At 31.6% G+C, this 15724-nt stretch overlaps 1 protein-coding gene and 1 pseudogene across 1 annotated transcript in view; both read right to left on the bottom strand.

Moving 5' to 3' along the window:
• LOC119676741 (E3 SUMO-protein ligase RanBP2-like) overlaps positions 1-15724 on the bottom strand; it is a 34117-nt gene that overhangs the window by 6987 nt on the left and 11406 nt on the right. Inside the window, exons 6-8 of the mRNA XM_038087997.1 lie at positions 13925-14127; positions 12329-12503; positions 624-873 (exon numbers count right to left, since the gene is read on the bottom strand). Of these exons, the coding sequence (XP_037943925.1) occupies positions 624-873; positions 12329-12503; positions 13925-14127 (628 nt within the window). The remainder of the gene's footprint in view (positions 1-623; positions 874-12328; positions 12504-13924; positions 14128-15724) is intronic.
• LOC119686523 lies at positions 2835-2972 on the bottom strand (annotated as a pseudogene).

Genomic DNA, 15724 nt, shown 5'->3' with positions numbered 1-15724 from the left:
ATTTTGAAAAGATAACATCACTCATACGCCACGTGTACCCAAAATTCATTTGAGCTGCCAACCCTAATACACGTACTCATAATAGAAAATATTATTAAATTAAAATTTATTCCACCACAAGTCCAGTCAAATCAAATAAATTTACCTTATGCATAACTAAACAGCTTAATTTGCTGTGAGGTTATAATTCCAATATATTCCTTTGGCGCACACAACCACAGGTACACAGACAGGTTGCATCCATGTCCTTAACAATGCAAATAAATTTATAAAAGTCTGCTGCCAGAGCAGTTAACGGAAACAAATTAAATTATGTTAAAGCGATATGAGAGAAAATAGAGAAAAAAGTAGAGGAATTTAAACCAAAAGAAAAGGCCAACAAATTATGCAAACTGAAATGTATGCAGATAGTAGCAATCGTCTATGATGGTTTGCTTTGCATATTTTTCACAGTTTTTCATTTTTAATCCTTCAACCATATCTAGGTGTGCTATGCAACCCAGCGCTCATTCACTCAACCGCTTTAGGAAGCACTCATTCACTCATTCACTCACGTATCACATGTATAATTTATACCTTCAATTATTTTTCGCTATTCTTTCCCTTCATTCATTCATACTTACCTCATACTTTTGCGCACATCCTGTGGCTCAGGTGGCCTTGGTCTATGCTTACAAACGACCACAATGCCCGCCACAATAATTGACGTTACTATGACGGCACCTATCGCAACCACTGCGGCCAGTATGAGCAACGTTGATTGTTTTTCAGGACCACTTATGCTTGCTCCGGTGCCACTGGCGCTAGATGTTCCTCCGCTGGCATGATGTGTTGTTTCAGCTGGTGTGGGATCCTCGGAGAGTATAGTTTCATCTATGTCCATAGAACAGCAAGTCGTTGTGTATATACATGTACATGAAAAGAAAAAGAAACGGACAAAAGTAAATATAAAAGAGAAGCAATATTAGAAAAATGCGATGAAATTAGCAAAAGGCATATAAGGACGATGATTTGTTATTTGCTTGAAATTAGTTTTTATTGTTTCCGTTTTTTTCCTTTCAATTTTTTTTTATCTTTTATTTTCTATTTTCATTCGTTTCTTTAGATGTGTTCTTTTTGCTGCTTTTTAATAGTTTATTTGTTTAGTTTTGTTTGCTTTAATTTTAGCTTTTCTCCCAACCTTACGTATATTTGCTTGGAATTACATTTACATTTCCAATTCAGAGGCAGACATATAGGCTGCAGCTTAGAATTACTTTTTTTATTTCCTTAAGTTTTTCTTTCGATTTACTTGACTTTATTTATTGCTAAGGAAAACTAAGGAAAATTGAAATCTGCTTAGTTTAACCACTATTCATGCCTTATCCTTTACATATTAGAGCGCAAAGGTTTGAAATATAACAAAAGGAACGTAAATAATATATATCTTGCTGTTTGTTAAGGACTTCATTAGGTTAATGTATTTATCTTAAAATAAATAATGTTTATTTATAGCATATATCTGTCTTCTTTCGGATGTACTTTCAGAGGGTGATGATATCATATCATAAGTACGTGTAGTCGGAGTACTTAATTGAATTGGATTTACTCAATTCAGTCTTCCATTTCATGTGATCTAATGTTTATGTAAAAGATTTACGCGAAGATGTAACCTTGTTAAGATGAAGCTTACTATATTCCACTAACTGATTGACAAACATTCAAAAACAATATAGAAAACTTGAAAAACTTTTACTTATGAATCGTTAAGTAAAACATTTAGCTCATATAGCTCATACGATAAGCTTTATGCGCTATACCAAAACATTGACATATGTTAGTTAAGTGTATAAAAATTTTAACAGCTTCGCTGGCTTGGTCATGTGGGGCATATGGAAGAAAAGTCCCCGCGAAGAAGATGTTTGATTCGATATTCGCTGGCGAAAAACACGGTAGAGGATGCCCTTATCTTCTATGGAAGGTTAAATGATCAAAGATTTAAAGGAATTCAATACTACCAACTGGCGAGAGCAAACTACTCTTCAGGTTGGCAGGTTGAGGCTACTGAACGCGTCCATAGACGACTTGCTTCTGTAATAACCAACTAAGTAGAAAGGTAATTATGAACGTTTAAGTAGTGAGTGGAGTAGTAGTTTAAACACACAATTTAGAAACAGTTTTTTGTGTAATCCAACGATTTAGTAGTAATAATGTATATATAGTTAGTGAGTAAAACTAGCATAGAAATTTGCAATCCTGAAATAAATTGGACATGATAGACAGAAGACAAAATAGGGACTAAGTCGAATTAGGGAGATGTGATATGCGTAATTCTTTAAGTCAAACTACTGTTCACAGGTTTAAACGAGGAGAAAAGACTCATATACACTGCAAGCATTATGGTGAAAAGGAAGAGAGTCTATAATTTTATGAGTGTTAGATTGTTTGGTGTACAATCAATTTTTCCTTATAAATGTCACAAGATCTTTTTTTGTAATGAGGCTGTATAATTAGCAAGAAAATCAACCTAATGTCAGTTAATGAAAAGTACACAGCGCGTCTACTGATTATTTGTTGTCACCTATTGCGTATATAATCGATGTAAAAAATTGCTTGTACTAATCGTCATCAGAGATTGTATATAGTTTTTTTGTTATTGTAATCAACGTTGAGTTAAGATCTTTAAATATCTATATCTTGAAAGTACGTGATATCGATACATAGTAGAATGGAATCAGTTACCTCAAACAGCTGACTCTATTTAAGTCCTTCATTTATTCAGATACTCGTGAGATCGTGTTTGATCCAACTTTTTCTTGATAAAAAAAAATAGTTGTCATTTATTTATTATTAAATAATATATATGTATTTTAATTTTTTATATTACTACCAATAATTACACGCACGAGTAATTCGCATTAGAAATAATCGCGAAGCCGCGCTCCGGAGAAACCGCCTTCTTGATCACGGTAGCCCCTACGCCAGGTAAGCATATTAGTATATTTCTTATAGTTTTTTTAATTCTAACAAGAGACCTTGCAAGCATATAATTAGTGCTATACTCGTATATAGAAAAAAACAATTATAAAAAGAACAAATGTAGATAAATATTTTTATCTATAATTAAATAAATATTTTAATTTCTTTATTCGCTTCCTCATTTTACGTTAGCAATAAACATTTGCAGCAAACTTATTTAAAAATTCCTAAAAGGATACATCAAAATGATCAAATCAAGGATGTAGGATCCATTTTGGTTAAAATTTATTAGGGAGGTGTTTTTCATTTGTTTTTCTAATTGTGTTCTGTGTTGCTCAACGAGGCATTTCCGCTTCATTTGCCAACGTGACAGCTACCAGCACAGGTAAAAGGAAACACAACGCCGTGGAAAACGATGAGCTATCAAGACAAAAATGAAATATGGCCAAGTGGTGGAATGTTGTGACAGCAAACAACAACAAAAAAGACGAACAAGCCAAAGTCAAGGAAAAAAATGGAAGATTTGGCGAAAGACATGGCTGCTAGGTTATCAGAAAGTTTACTCTTTGAGTGTTAAAGCGAAAACTGCTTTCACCTGCGGCCAACATATTTCTTCTGCAATGTAATGTATTAGATTTTATTTATTATTATTATTTTTTATTTTTGTTTTATGTTTTTTGTTATTTCATTTCATTTCTTTTGTATAATTTTATATTGAATTTTTTTTCCTAAAATATCACCTTGGGCTGCTTAAAGGATTTCATACTCGCATAATTCCTTTTTAGCTTCTTATTTCACGTATTTCTCAAGGCCAGTCTTGTTGGTATTGAAAAAATAATGCCTTTATCCTTTATTTTCGGCTGCCTTCTGCTTGTTCTGCGGTGGTGGGCGATAAATTTCATGGCGATTTTAAAATTGATTTAATATTGAAAAGATGACAGCCAACAGGATGGAGTTTTTCTATCGTTGGGCAATTTATCGAAAAGGTCAGTTTAAGATTTCGGCGCGGTAGATTTATTATTTTGAGAGGTAATGTTTTTGAAAAGCAGAAGGTTAATAGGATCATCTGGCATTTAAATTTTCATACCCTTTCCTTTATTAAATGAGTGTGAATGTTTTAGAAAAGGTTTAAAGGGAGTTAAAAGGCAGTAATAGAAAATAATTTGTTGTTTTTGTTGCTTCGAAAGGTTTATCCGTATTTAATTTTGATAATTTGAAGAAATTTTTGTGAATATTCTGAAATTTCTATTGTTTGATATTAAGAATTTTAAAATTTTAATTATTATTTTACTCCCAAAACAGTACAAAGCATTGAGAGCAATAACATTTCACATACGGACTACTACGAATACTACATAACAAAGTGTACTTTCTTTAATGTTCAACTTTCTTTCTAGGTATTCCTTTGGAAGTCATACACATGCTCAGCAATTACGAAAATTTCGCCATTAATCTTTGAACATATTTTCATGCCTAACAGTCGCAATATTGCTGAGGTTTAATACGTTTTTGATAAGGAAATTCATTTTGGAAAGCAAAAGCAACCGACTTCCGCACAGTTGCCTGCAAAAAACTGCGTAAATTAATGTGTTTTGCTGTGTTTCTACTCGTTTCGCCTCAGGGCAATGGCACACTTCAAATGAATAAAAATATATGTAGATATGTACATAAATGTAAATATGTATAATTAAATGGTTCCTATGTATGTTGACTTTCTGTTCCAATTGAAATTTCAATTGTGTATGTAACATTTTAAAGAGTTTTGTGTTGTTTACCTGAACAACTTACCCGAAAATTTGGAGTCAAAAGCAAGGATCTTTGTGTTCAACTATTTTAACGAAAAGGCAAAAGTTTCTTTGCCATTAACTTTTTTTAACTACTTTTTCCTCAGTATAAGTATTTTTATAAAAATTTTTTTTATGTTTAATTTAGTGACTTCAGAAAAAAAGTTCATACAGAGTTTATGATTTCAGTACGTGCCACTCAAGCATTTAAATGCATGCAGAAAGTTGTGATCATATTTATCTTATATATAAAAAATGAAAATGGTATCTCGTCTTAAACACAAATACGTTTTTGGAACCTACTTACGAATGAATATGTCTTATCAGTAATCAATGAGATCAGAAATGAACTCTACATGGTTTTTTCTGTAACGAGGAGTGTATGCATGACGTGTTGCTTTTACACTCTAAAAATATTCTATCAACCCAAAGATAGTTCCTTTTATAATCACCGCTACATATTTCGCTGGGAAGCTATGGTATATGGCTCAAACTTCCTCAACTGTTGGTTTGTCAATCAAGTTTATACAAAAACAAAGAGACAGAGACAAAGAGACAGCGATAAAGAGCAATAAACAAATAGACAGGAGCAAAGAGACAGAGATAAAGAGGCAGAGGCATAGAGACAGCGGCAAAGAAACAAAGAGACGAAGAGATAGAGATAAAGGTAAAAAACTAAGTGACTGGACCAAAGGGACAGAGACAAAGAGACAGAGGCATAGAGACAGGGGCAAACAGACAAAGAGATAGAAACAAAGAGTCAGAGACAAAAACAAAGAGACAGGACAAAGAGACAGAAAAAAAAGAGATGGTGATAAAGAAGCAGAGACGAAGGGACAGCGACAAAGAAAGAAAGATCAGAATCTTGATCATAGTTAGATATTTACTTTGGGAAACTTACTTTATAAAAAAATATATATAGTCATGATGCCATATATAATGAATATAATCTAACAATATGGCTCTTTGACATCTCTGCCTAGGTGTCTGAGGCCCGTACTTCTTATAACAAAAATTAAAAATGTTTGACAACAATAGGAGCTTTTTTGTTTTATAAGCGCAACTCATTTAAATAATATCAGTCAAATCGGAGATATTGAAGTAAGTTTTTTTCAAAATCCGTCTAGTTGGGAAAAGAAAGACTCATATCCGGTATATTACAACCTCATTCTTCCTCAGATACGAAGAAGCATTTATTCATTTTATTGACACACCAATATGTACCATATGCTTTTTAAGGAGTTTAGATGATGATAAATCGTTGATGATAAAGGTTTGTGGTGTAGTGAGGAAAATATTAATGCATTTATTTTTATTTGATAACTGCCAAATTTGAAGGACAATTTTGAATATTAACGAGATGAGGCGTACTCGTGTTAATCGCGGATGTGGATATAATCTTCCATATGTCCACGACTGATTCGTAAGTATTTTGACAAGCTTTACATTTTTCATCAAATCAAGTCAAAATAAGTGCAACATTTTCGATACTCAGTTAGTTACTGTTAGTTAGTTACTTTTTATTGAGTATGAGCTTTTTATATAAGATTGTAATATAAGATACAAATGTTACAAAGATAGAGAACTCTATTGGGAAAGGCTATCAGGACTATCACAATCTAAAAAGCTTTTAGGTTGTAAACTTTTAAGCGTTTACAACCTATAACGCGTAAAAGATTGCATAGCACAATCAAAAAATAACCTAAGAATTATTGCGGGATTATGGACCGGTGAATATAGATTGAATAACACCTATCCAAGTTAGGGATTCAAGACTAGGAAAGAAAGGCTCTATACTGTCTTTCATTAAAGAAATCGGACTTGGAGAAATACTTTAATCAGACTAAGGGGCACAATAGATCTTTTTGGAAGCAGTGCATTATCCCTTCTTTTCAATAATAATATAAATGTTAAGTCTAAGTTAAATAAATTGAGTATACAGCCCATAATGTTTGCTTGTAAAATACACTATACATATATATTATATGTTATAAATAAGGACATATCCTATTTTTACAAACTAAAAATTGAAATTATTAAGTTATAATATAAACACAAAATTTAACATTTCAATATAATTTAGTTATGTTAAATATTTAAATTTAATAAAGCTTTATAAAGAAATTTTCTAATAAATATTAACGTTTTAGACTAACAGTCTGTAATTTTAATATTTTAATTAAATTCATTTTTCCGAAATTGATTTTCCATGAGGATATTTCCAGTACATTATAAGTCAATTTATTTTTATTTATTTATCGAGTGCTTGAAGCGCGACTTAATAAGATCCTGCCATCGCAATATTTAATTTTCGTGACATTTTAATAAGAATATCGTCTACATCAATGCCACCTGTTCGGGGCTGCAATTCGGCATAATTCTTATGAAAGCACAAAAATACCTCAAAAGCCTTCGAAATAAGTACAACAGAATTCCTTAACCAAGGATGCCTTGACGCAATTTCGGAATTTGCAAATTTAACTAAAAATAGAAGCAATTTCAGTCTCAGAAGCAAAGCAAAGCAGCTTACGAAGAATTTAAGGCTTTAAAATTTTAACAGATTTTGTAATTTTAGGAAATTTTAAGGGTACATTGTTATGAAATATGAGTACATAAAGAAACCTTTTCACACACATAAATGCTTAAAAATTATTTGGAACTTTACTTTATTATTGAAAGTCCACAGAAGCCAAATTGTATTAAAAATCAATTCTTTTAATTTATCTAAAATGGCCTCTATTCACTGAAAGGGGGTACAGTACGTAAATACACTTTAATGAATCAATAGGCAATTCATTCATCAATTTGTGCTTAAAAGCATTTTTATTGCCAAAATTAGTAAAACAAGAGAATTGATTAATAACAATTTTTCTGTAGCAGTTGAACCGAAACATCAAAACTCAAATAAAATATAAAGAAAAATTCCAACAAATTTATATTTTCATCTGCTTCTGCTTCTATTTCTGCATGTGTGCGTGTAAAGTATCTGTGTGAGCAGTTTGAGGTTGAGAAACAAAACACATTCATAAAAATTATGAGTATTTTTCTGTTGCTTCTGTTGTTTGTTATATGTTTTATTTGATGTATGTATGTATGTGTGTATGTATATGCATATGTATGTACTAACTACCTACATATAGAAAGTGCGTGGCTTGGTATTTATGGTATGCTAATATAAAAAGTTGTAAACATTAAATAAATATAAACATAAGAACACAAATAATGATATAGTGTATCCTGTGGGGAATGATTTACAAGTGAGCTGTGCTGTACTTTAGGTCAAGGAGACTCTGCTGTCATTACCAGAAAGGACTATATTCAATGAATTTTTAAACGAAAAAGAGATTAATAAATCTTGTATAGAATGTGAATAATCGATTTATTTTATATAAATATAAACTGTATATGCAAACTGTAAATGCAATTTAGTTTTCGAAAAGTTAGGCTTTGAGGAAAGACTTTAGTAAAGGTAATAAGTATTTTGTAGGTTTTAATGCGAAAAACTATGTATTTGTAAATGGAAGGAAGCATTGTCATGTACCATAGAGACATTATTGAAAATTTGGGAAGATACACATTTTGGTGAGGTTTAATTGAGTTTGAAATATAAATTATATGTAAACTGCTTCTATATTTTTTTATTGACATATTCCTATTGGTTGACATATAGGATGCTTTTTAGAGACTAGACATTTTACTGAAAGGAAGTTTTTGCAATTGGTTGACATATAGACTGCTAATGGCAAACTATCGGATTATTGGACTCCAATTCAAGCTCTAATATCAGGTTCTAATATCAAGTTCTAACATCAGGTTCTAATATAAGGCATCATAAAGGCTAGGTTAGCCGGTACGTACGATAAGAATTTAAGCCAACTTAAGCCATTTGATTATAACGAAATAAGCAAAGTCTTCCGCTATTGTTTATATTGTTCCTATCAAATACACAGGTGTGGTTGGTTGTGTATTTCACTTTGATTGAAGTCTTTATGGTACTTATCGATTAACAGAGCCTTAACGTTGTAGATAGTCGACAAAACCAGAAATAAGAACTTTGAGAAACGACACAAGATCTCTATTACCGGGTTCTTGGAGCACAGTACAAAAAAGAAAATGCTGCTAAAAACATTTTTTGTTAAACGAAATAGTTTGACAGAACCGGTGCACACCCCACTGAATGTGCCTAAAAAAACACTGAACACTAGGTATTTTTAAAGGTGGTTTGTGCTGCGGTATGTAGGACAAATATGAAATTATGACTAAGAAACCACCTAATTCCTGCTGATAGAAATATTGACTGATGGCAGTTATTACTGGCTTTTTTCCTATCAAAACTACTCATTAGTTTCCGTTTCTTAATATCCCAATATACGGACATCGTTGAAGATTATATTGAAGACAAGATATAACATATATCAATATATCAAATAGATATTAATACTAGACTTTGCAGATCAGGTGGCTTAAATGTAAATAACTTATATAGGAATCCGAAACATTTGCTAATAATATAGACCGAGTATCTGAATATGATTTTCAATAGTAAATCAAATGAAATTAGTTTTATTAAAAGCTTGTAGTCATACATGGATATGAAGTCCCATTATGTAAATTGAGTGACTTCAGGTGATTAAAAGAAATTGGTCACAGTTAGCACCTTAGCATCTTCCTTTGGGAACGTCTCATTTTGTGACACTTGAAAAACCTGGTAGTCTACATTTTAATGTAAAATGCTTTTTTTATTTAAAGTAAAGTAGAATGGATATCGACACATCCGTCCTGCGTCACGTGAATTTTTCTAAGCAGAGCAGAAGATAATTGATTTTAATAGGTTAGGATAATAATTGCCTTTGATAATGGCAAGATATTCGAAGACCATGCCAAAAAGTGCTCGTCATTTGCTAATCCAAACTGAGTCCAAATGAGAAGCCTCAAAGATAAGTATTTGAATTAGAAGGATGAACATAATAAATATGAAGAGTATGTATTCTTTGTGTAGAAGAGAAAGTTGTCGGGAAGGTTGGCAGATTCCGACACAGACTAAGCTCAAATATTATATATCCTGTTTCACCGTCTCATATTTTCTCAGAAATTCAATTGATAACTTAAGGTAGAAAAGATTAAACAACATTAGAATGTCTTTAAGAGAATTCCTTACATTGATGTGCTTGATGAAGCCTTCCACAAAAAGAACCAAAATATAGAAAAGAAAAGATATTGAGATTTGTGAAAATATGTCGCCCAATGTTACTTATGTTTTGTTTTCAAATAACGTCACGAGGTGTTGAAACACTAATTGAATAAATTTTGCTAGAGAATCTCTATTTCCATTGAATTCTCTTTATCAAATTATATAAAAATAAAACTTTATGTACCTCTTTCAATTCAATATATATAAAATCGTCAATATATCAATACCAGTTACTAATGATATTGAGCAATTGAATTCTAATAGATGTTGCGTAGGGCACTTAATGCATACACGCATATACTACAAAACGCACATATTATTGATGTACATATGTAGCATATATGTGCTACATAAATGTACTTTCAAGAAAATCCACGTTAAGAAAAGAAATTTATTTTAGCCTTTAGTTTAGTGTGGTTATTCTTTCATTGCTGTTTTTGCTATTTTCCAACGAAATTGATGAAAAATGTTATTAACGCTTCAGTGAATAACTCAGTCACTGGATTAGAAATGGGATGTGTGGGTGAAAACACGTATGAATACTAGCTAGACAGGGCGAAACGCAGGAGTAGCTTGGCTGGTTTTAGAAAGATATAAAAATTTCAAGAAGAAAAATCTGTACGTGTGAACGAATGTGCTCGTCTATGCTGACTTGTGTGTATTAGCAGCATCTGATTGCGCAGATTTAGTTAAACTTGCGTTGATTTGAAAATGTGTTGAAGCATAGAATGAGCCTTGTAATTCCTTTAAATAATTTATTTAGTTTATTTTCTGGTAAAAATAAGTATATAGTTGTGCATAAAAATAGATAAAGGCATTGAGAAATAATTTTAAAGTTTCTATGTGGTTAGGAATATTTAGAAGTTAGATTGAACGAAGTAGTGAATGGATAATCATAAAATCGAAATACCAGAGTTTTAAGTATTATAAAATTTAATGAAGAAAAACACTTCAGAAATTAAAAAACAAATTAGAAAAAACAATACTTTAAATTAGCTACTAAAATAATTAAGCGCAGCACTGAAAACGACGTCATTAGGGGGTGGGACTGATTATTTTTGTATATACTTACTTTTAAAATGTAATATAGTTGGAATATAAAACACTCCAAATACTTAGTGAATTTCGATTTGATTTATAACCATGACAATGTTAGGATTAGTTAGGAAATGAATGAATAATCCTATAAGGGTTTCGCAAATCCATTATATACCTACAGAAGTCCTAACGGATTACTATGTTATAATGTCGATACTTTAACGGTGTGGTATTCCATTAATCATTTTCTATATTTTTATTCGGGATTATGAGTTTACTAAAGTGCAACCAGGACGCTGCAATATTGCAATTATTTCATAAAAATACTATATTCCGACGAGAAGCGGAAGTCCACTTTATTAATCACTAAAGTATTTCGTCTATTACTTCTTCTATTTTTGTTTAGGAATAGATTTAGAGTGACTTCTGCATTTTAGCGATTGTTTCTTAGCAGATAACACATGGGCTTAATATTAAGCCATGGTATAGTAAGGACAGCATATAGAGTAATATCAGAAGTAGTGGTTACTATATTTCGCCTCCTCCTTGTTACTTGAGTATTGCAATGAGAAGAGAAGGTCTCCGTTTGGAACTGTCAAACTTTTGTATTATCACACGACTTTCTTAGTGGACTCACAAACGAAAATACTGCTAAACTAAATAAACATAAGTAGTCACACATTATAGTAGCGAACAGTCAAAGTACAAACTTATAAGACTTGATACAATGAGTGAATAGAAAACAGCCAAAGTGTCAGTTAGTAGCATTATAAAAATAGGCACAAATAGAAAATATAAACAGGTCAAAGTGTGAACTAGCAGCATTCAAAAATAAAGCTGAAGAAGAAGAAGTTGAATGAAGAAAATAAAAAAAAAACCAAAGTATCAGCTGGTGGTACTCAAAAAAAATTAAAATTTTATATCAAAAAAGTGCCAGCTAATAGCACCGGAAACGATGCTACACAAAAACGCTTCTATAGAAAACTTTTGTATAAAACTTTTAAATATTTACTTAAAATAAATCATTTGTAAAACTGTTCTAAAAAACTTGTCTGATAATATTACAAGCTTAATCATCAAGGAATAGTATATGTTTGTCCTTCTCTTATTATAATCAATAAGTAGACTTTAATATACTGGATAGTGATTTGCTTCACAGAAATGCTTGAAAATAGTTTTATTGCTTTTATTGCTTTTATATATAACTTATAAATACTGTTAGTAAAACTACATTTTCTTTAATATTCTAATAAGATATTAATTCATTGCACCAAGTAAATTCAATTAAGTTTGTCCAAAGATGTCCCAGTTTTGCTATTGTATCCTTAAAGCAATTTTAGTAATTTTTCTGACTTACCGTACGGACCCAATTGTGCGGCTACACGTACACGTTCTATAACCACAGGCGGATCACTGCGTCCTTTTGCATTGACAGCATAAACTAAAAATTGATACTCTCGTCCCGGTTCAAGATTATTTAAACGAAATTGCGGATTTGGTTCTTGCATGCGAAATATTGGAGCTGAGGTTGCCTAAAAATATGCAAGAGGAAAAAATGTAATTTTAAATAAGCAATTTGAAGAAGGCAAATACTAGGTATGAATCTAGAACTTTATTAGCCGAGAAAGTGCATTCAAGCATTTAAAGATGACAAAAGAAAATCTATTAAATTATAGGTATTCGTTTTTCTTATTTCGTTTTTCTTTATTTTTGCTATTATAAATTCTATTAAAAATGAAATCATCTATTATGACTTCTTCACATTTTTTATGAGTGGATGTGTGGACTGTCTGTCTTTGTACATGTGCTGTGCCGAATTCAATTCGAGTAAGTTATGCTAATAATTATTCATGCCTGAAAATTCTATTAAAAACTTTGCTTCATGCTGCTACCAATTATTGTCTTCCTTTTGCCATTTTCATATTTTTTGTTGGTGCTTCTTGTTTATTATTGTTTCGAGAGATTTTGTATAAATGGTCATATAATCAAAAGACAACAAACTTTAAGCATACATATTACTTTTAATCCTTGCATATCCTTGTAGTTCAACATGCAACGGAGCACACAAGCATACTTTGAAAGATGTTTTATTTGCTACGCACAAATTCCTACTCAAGTAAGCAGAAATAATTTATATCCTTTCGGCGATTTATGTTATTGTCCTTTTTTTAGGATATTCGTGTGTGTTTACTTGTGTTGTTCTGTTGTTTAGCATTGTTCAGTGTTCAGTGTTTAGTGTTCAGTGTTCATTGTCCATTCTGCACTCGGACAGGATTGCCGATGAGTGCGTTGTGTCAGCTCATGCGAAAGTTAAACTATGAAACTAATACACTGTGAAAAATATTTTAAAATTATTTTGAAAATTTTATATGACATTTTGTTAAATTGTTGGCCAACAAAAATATTTTATTTATTAAGTGAACTTGTTATGCTGAAAAGCGATTTCAACTCAGAAGCGTACGCAACTCGGAAAGGAAGTTGGCAATAAAAAGGGTTAAAATATATGTTCTGTGTCGACAACATACATATGTCGAAACTTATAACAGCAATTAAGTTGCTCTTTTTATGACCTAAAAGCAATTTACTTCAAAGTTCCCACTACTGTCATTTGTAGATATCGAGCATATCAATAATTGAGGCAGAAAAGTCAAATGACTGAGCAAACAATAATTGACTAGTTCAGTTACAAATCGTATATAATTCATATGTGCACGGGCCTGGAAATGCTCTCAAGTGTGGCAAATTTTAAAATAAGCTTAAAAGCATAAAACTTATGCCGAAAACACTTTGAAATATTTATGAGCTTCTAGGAAGGACATTATGAAGAAGCGAATAAGAAGCAACAAACTTTGTGTACATTATGTGTCAAAAAAATATTCAAATTGTTTTGATTTGGGTTATTTTTTTATTTTTTTTCTTACTTTTTTGTAATCAATAAGTTTATCTTACTTACCTGATCATTCAAAGTAGAAATTTCGTTGTCGCCAAGCACATTGTCGGCAAAGTTACGCGTCGAGTCGCTGCTGTACAATGGATCACCGCCAATAACTTCGAGTAGAAAATATTGTGATAGTCCACCATCGCTGCCTGCTATGCACACTACTTCTAGAACTGTGTCGTTACGTATTTCACAGGCCTTGGGTGCCTCGGGTGGATCTATAAATTATAGAAATGAAATGTTTAGTTGATCTAGGCTTTTATTTATAAAGTTGTTTCATGATTGTAAATGGTTTTTCATAATGATTTATAGAAAGTTCTATATTTCTATATTTAATTTAATTGTATTTTCAATATATAACCAGTATCAGAGTAAACTATTACTGTACAAGAAACTAGAGACACTGCTGCTACAAATTGTAGAAAGGATTGTGGTTTTGAACTCAGTCCAAGCATTATGAAGAGCAAAACATCTTCCTTGCATATCTGACGCGTCGATATATTTATGCAATGTATGTATCAATGCTTTTACAGCAATTGTTTAGAACATAGGACTAGTGGTAGAGGTGCTTGCGATATCTGAACAGTGATCTGCTTATATAGATCGTTGCTTTTTATTAAGTACTTTAGCGTATTGTGTAAAGTAATTCAAATATTATTTTCAATATTCAATCGTGTCATAATGAAACTCCGTCTATAAGAGAGAAGTATCCATGAATTCAAATATTTGAAGTATTTTTAATAGTCATCTCCGTCAACTGCATCCAAAAAAAAACACCAAATTCAATTGTGCGTTTAGAAAAAAGTATAGTTTAGTGGATAGTTCAAAAATAAGTTCAGCATTAAAACCGCAAATTCACGGAGATAATCAAGTTCTACTGTGTAAAATGTTAAATGGTTGACAATTGCTATCAAAATCTATGCACAAACGAGTCTGTGGTTGATTGAACTGGCAGTTGCATGCGAGTGTCTGGTTGCGTATTGGATGTGGTATTGCTACCACAAAAATCTGATTCAAACGCAATTCCAAGCGTGGAATGACAATTGGTAACGCCTCATATGGCCCAATCGGTGTTTGCGTGTGTGAATATACACCGGAGTCGCTATGAAACAATTCGAGTACTTTAAACTTCTACAAAATTCTATTGGCAAAGAGTAACTATAACAAACAACAGCAAAAAAATACTACAAAAATAAATTTTTCTGTAATACAGAGTAATATACTTTTTTTCCTAACTAAAAACTTATCAACTTGCCACAATTGCATTTCTGCAGCATAACTAAAAAAGCAATTTGGGTTGGTAATATCAATATATCCGCCAATAATAACAACGACGTCAACCATGGAGCTGTGCGATGTTAACAACTGAAATTGCAACAGTTACATTTGCAACAACAATTGTGGCAACAATTGCAGCTACGAGCAATGTCACTGTGCTCTGCACAGTGCGAGTAGATAAAATTGCAAAATTGCAATTGATACAAAATAAATACTTAAAAATTGCTGGCAAATAAAAAAGGAAAATAATTTCAAAAGTAACAGGAAAAGTAAAACTATCTATAATTTAGTTTTATATAACAACAACAACTATAACGACAACTATAGAAACAACAATAACAACGGTAACTAGACAATAACACATGCACTTATTGCTGAGTCGCATTTGCACTTGAATTGCTGAGATACTTTCACAAGAGATAGTTTCAAGAATGAATCCGCAGTCTGCAGATAGAATTTTCAGTTTATATTTTTACACGAAATTGAGTTTGCAAAATATTTTCTATTTCGATTGTAATTCTGAGATAAAATGACGAT

This window comes from Teleopsis dalmanni, chromosome 2 (assembly GCF_002237135.1).
Source record: "Teleopsis dalmanni isolate 2A chromosome 2, ASM223713v2, whole genome shotgun sequence".
NCBI lineage: Eukaryota > Metazoa > Arthropoda > Insecta > Diptera > Diopsidae > Teleopsis > Teleopsis dalmanni.
This window is presented reverse-complemented; position numbering and strand designations above follow the sequence as displayed.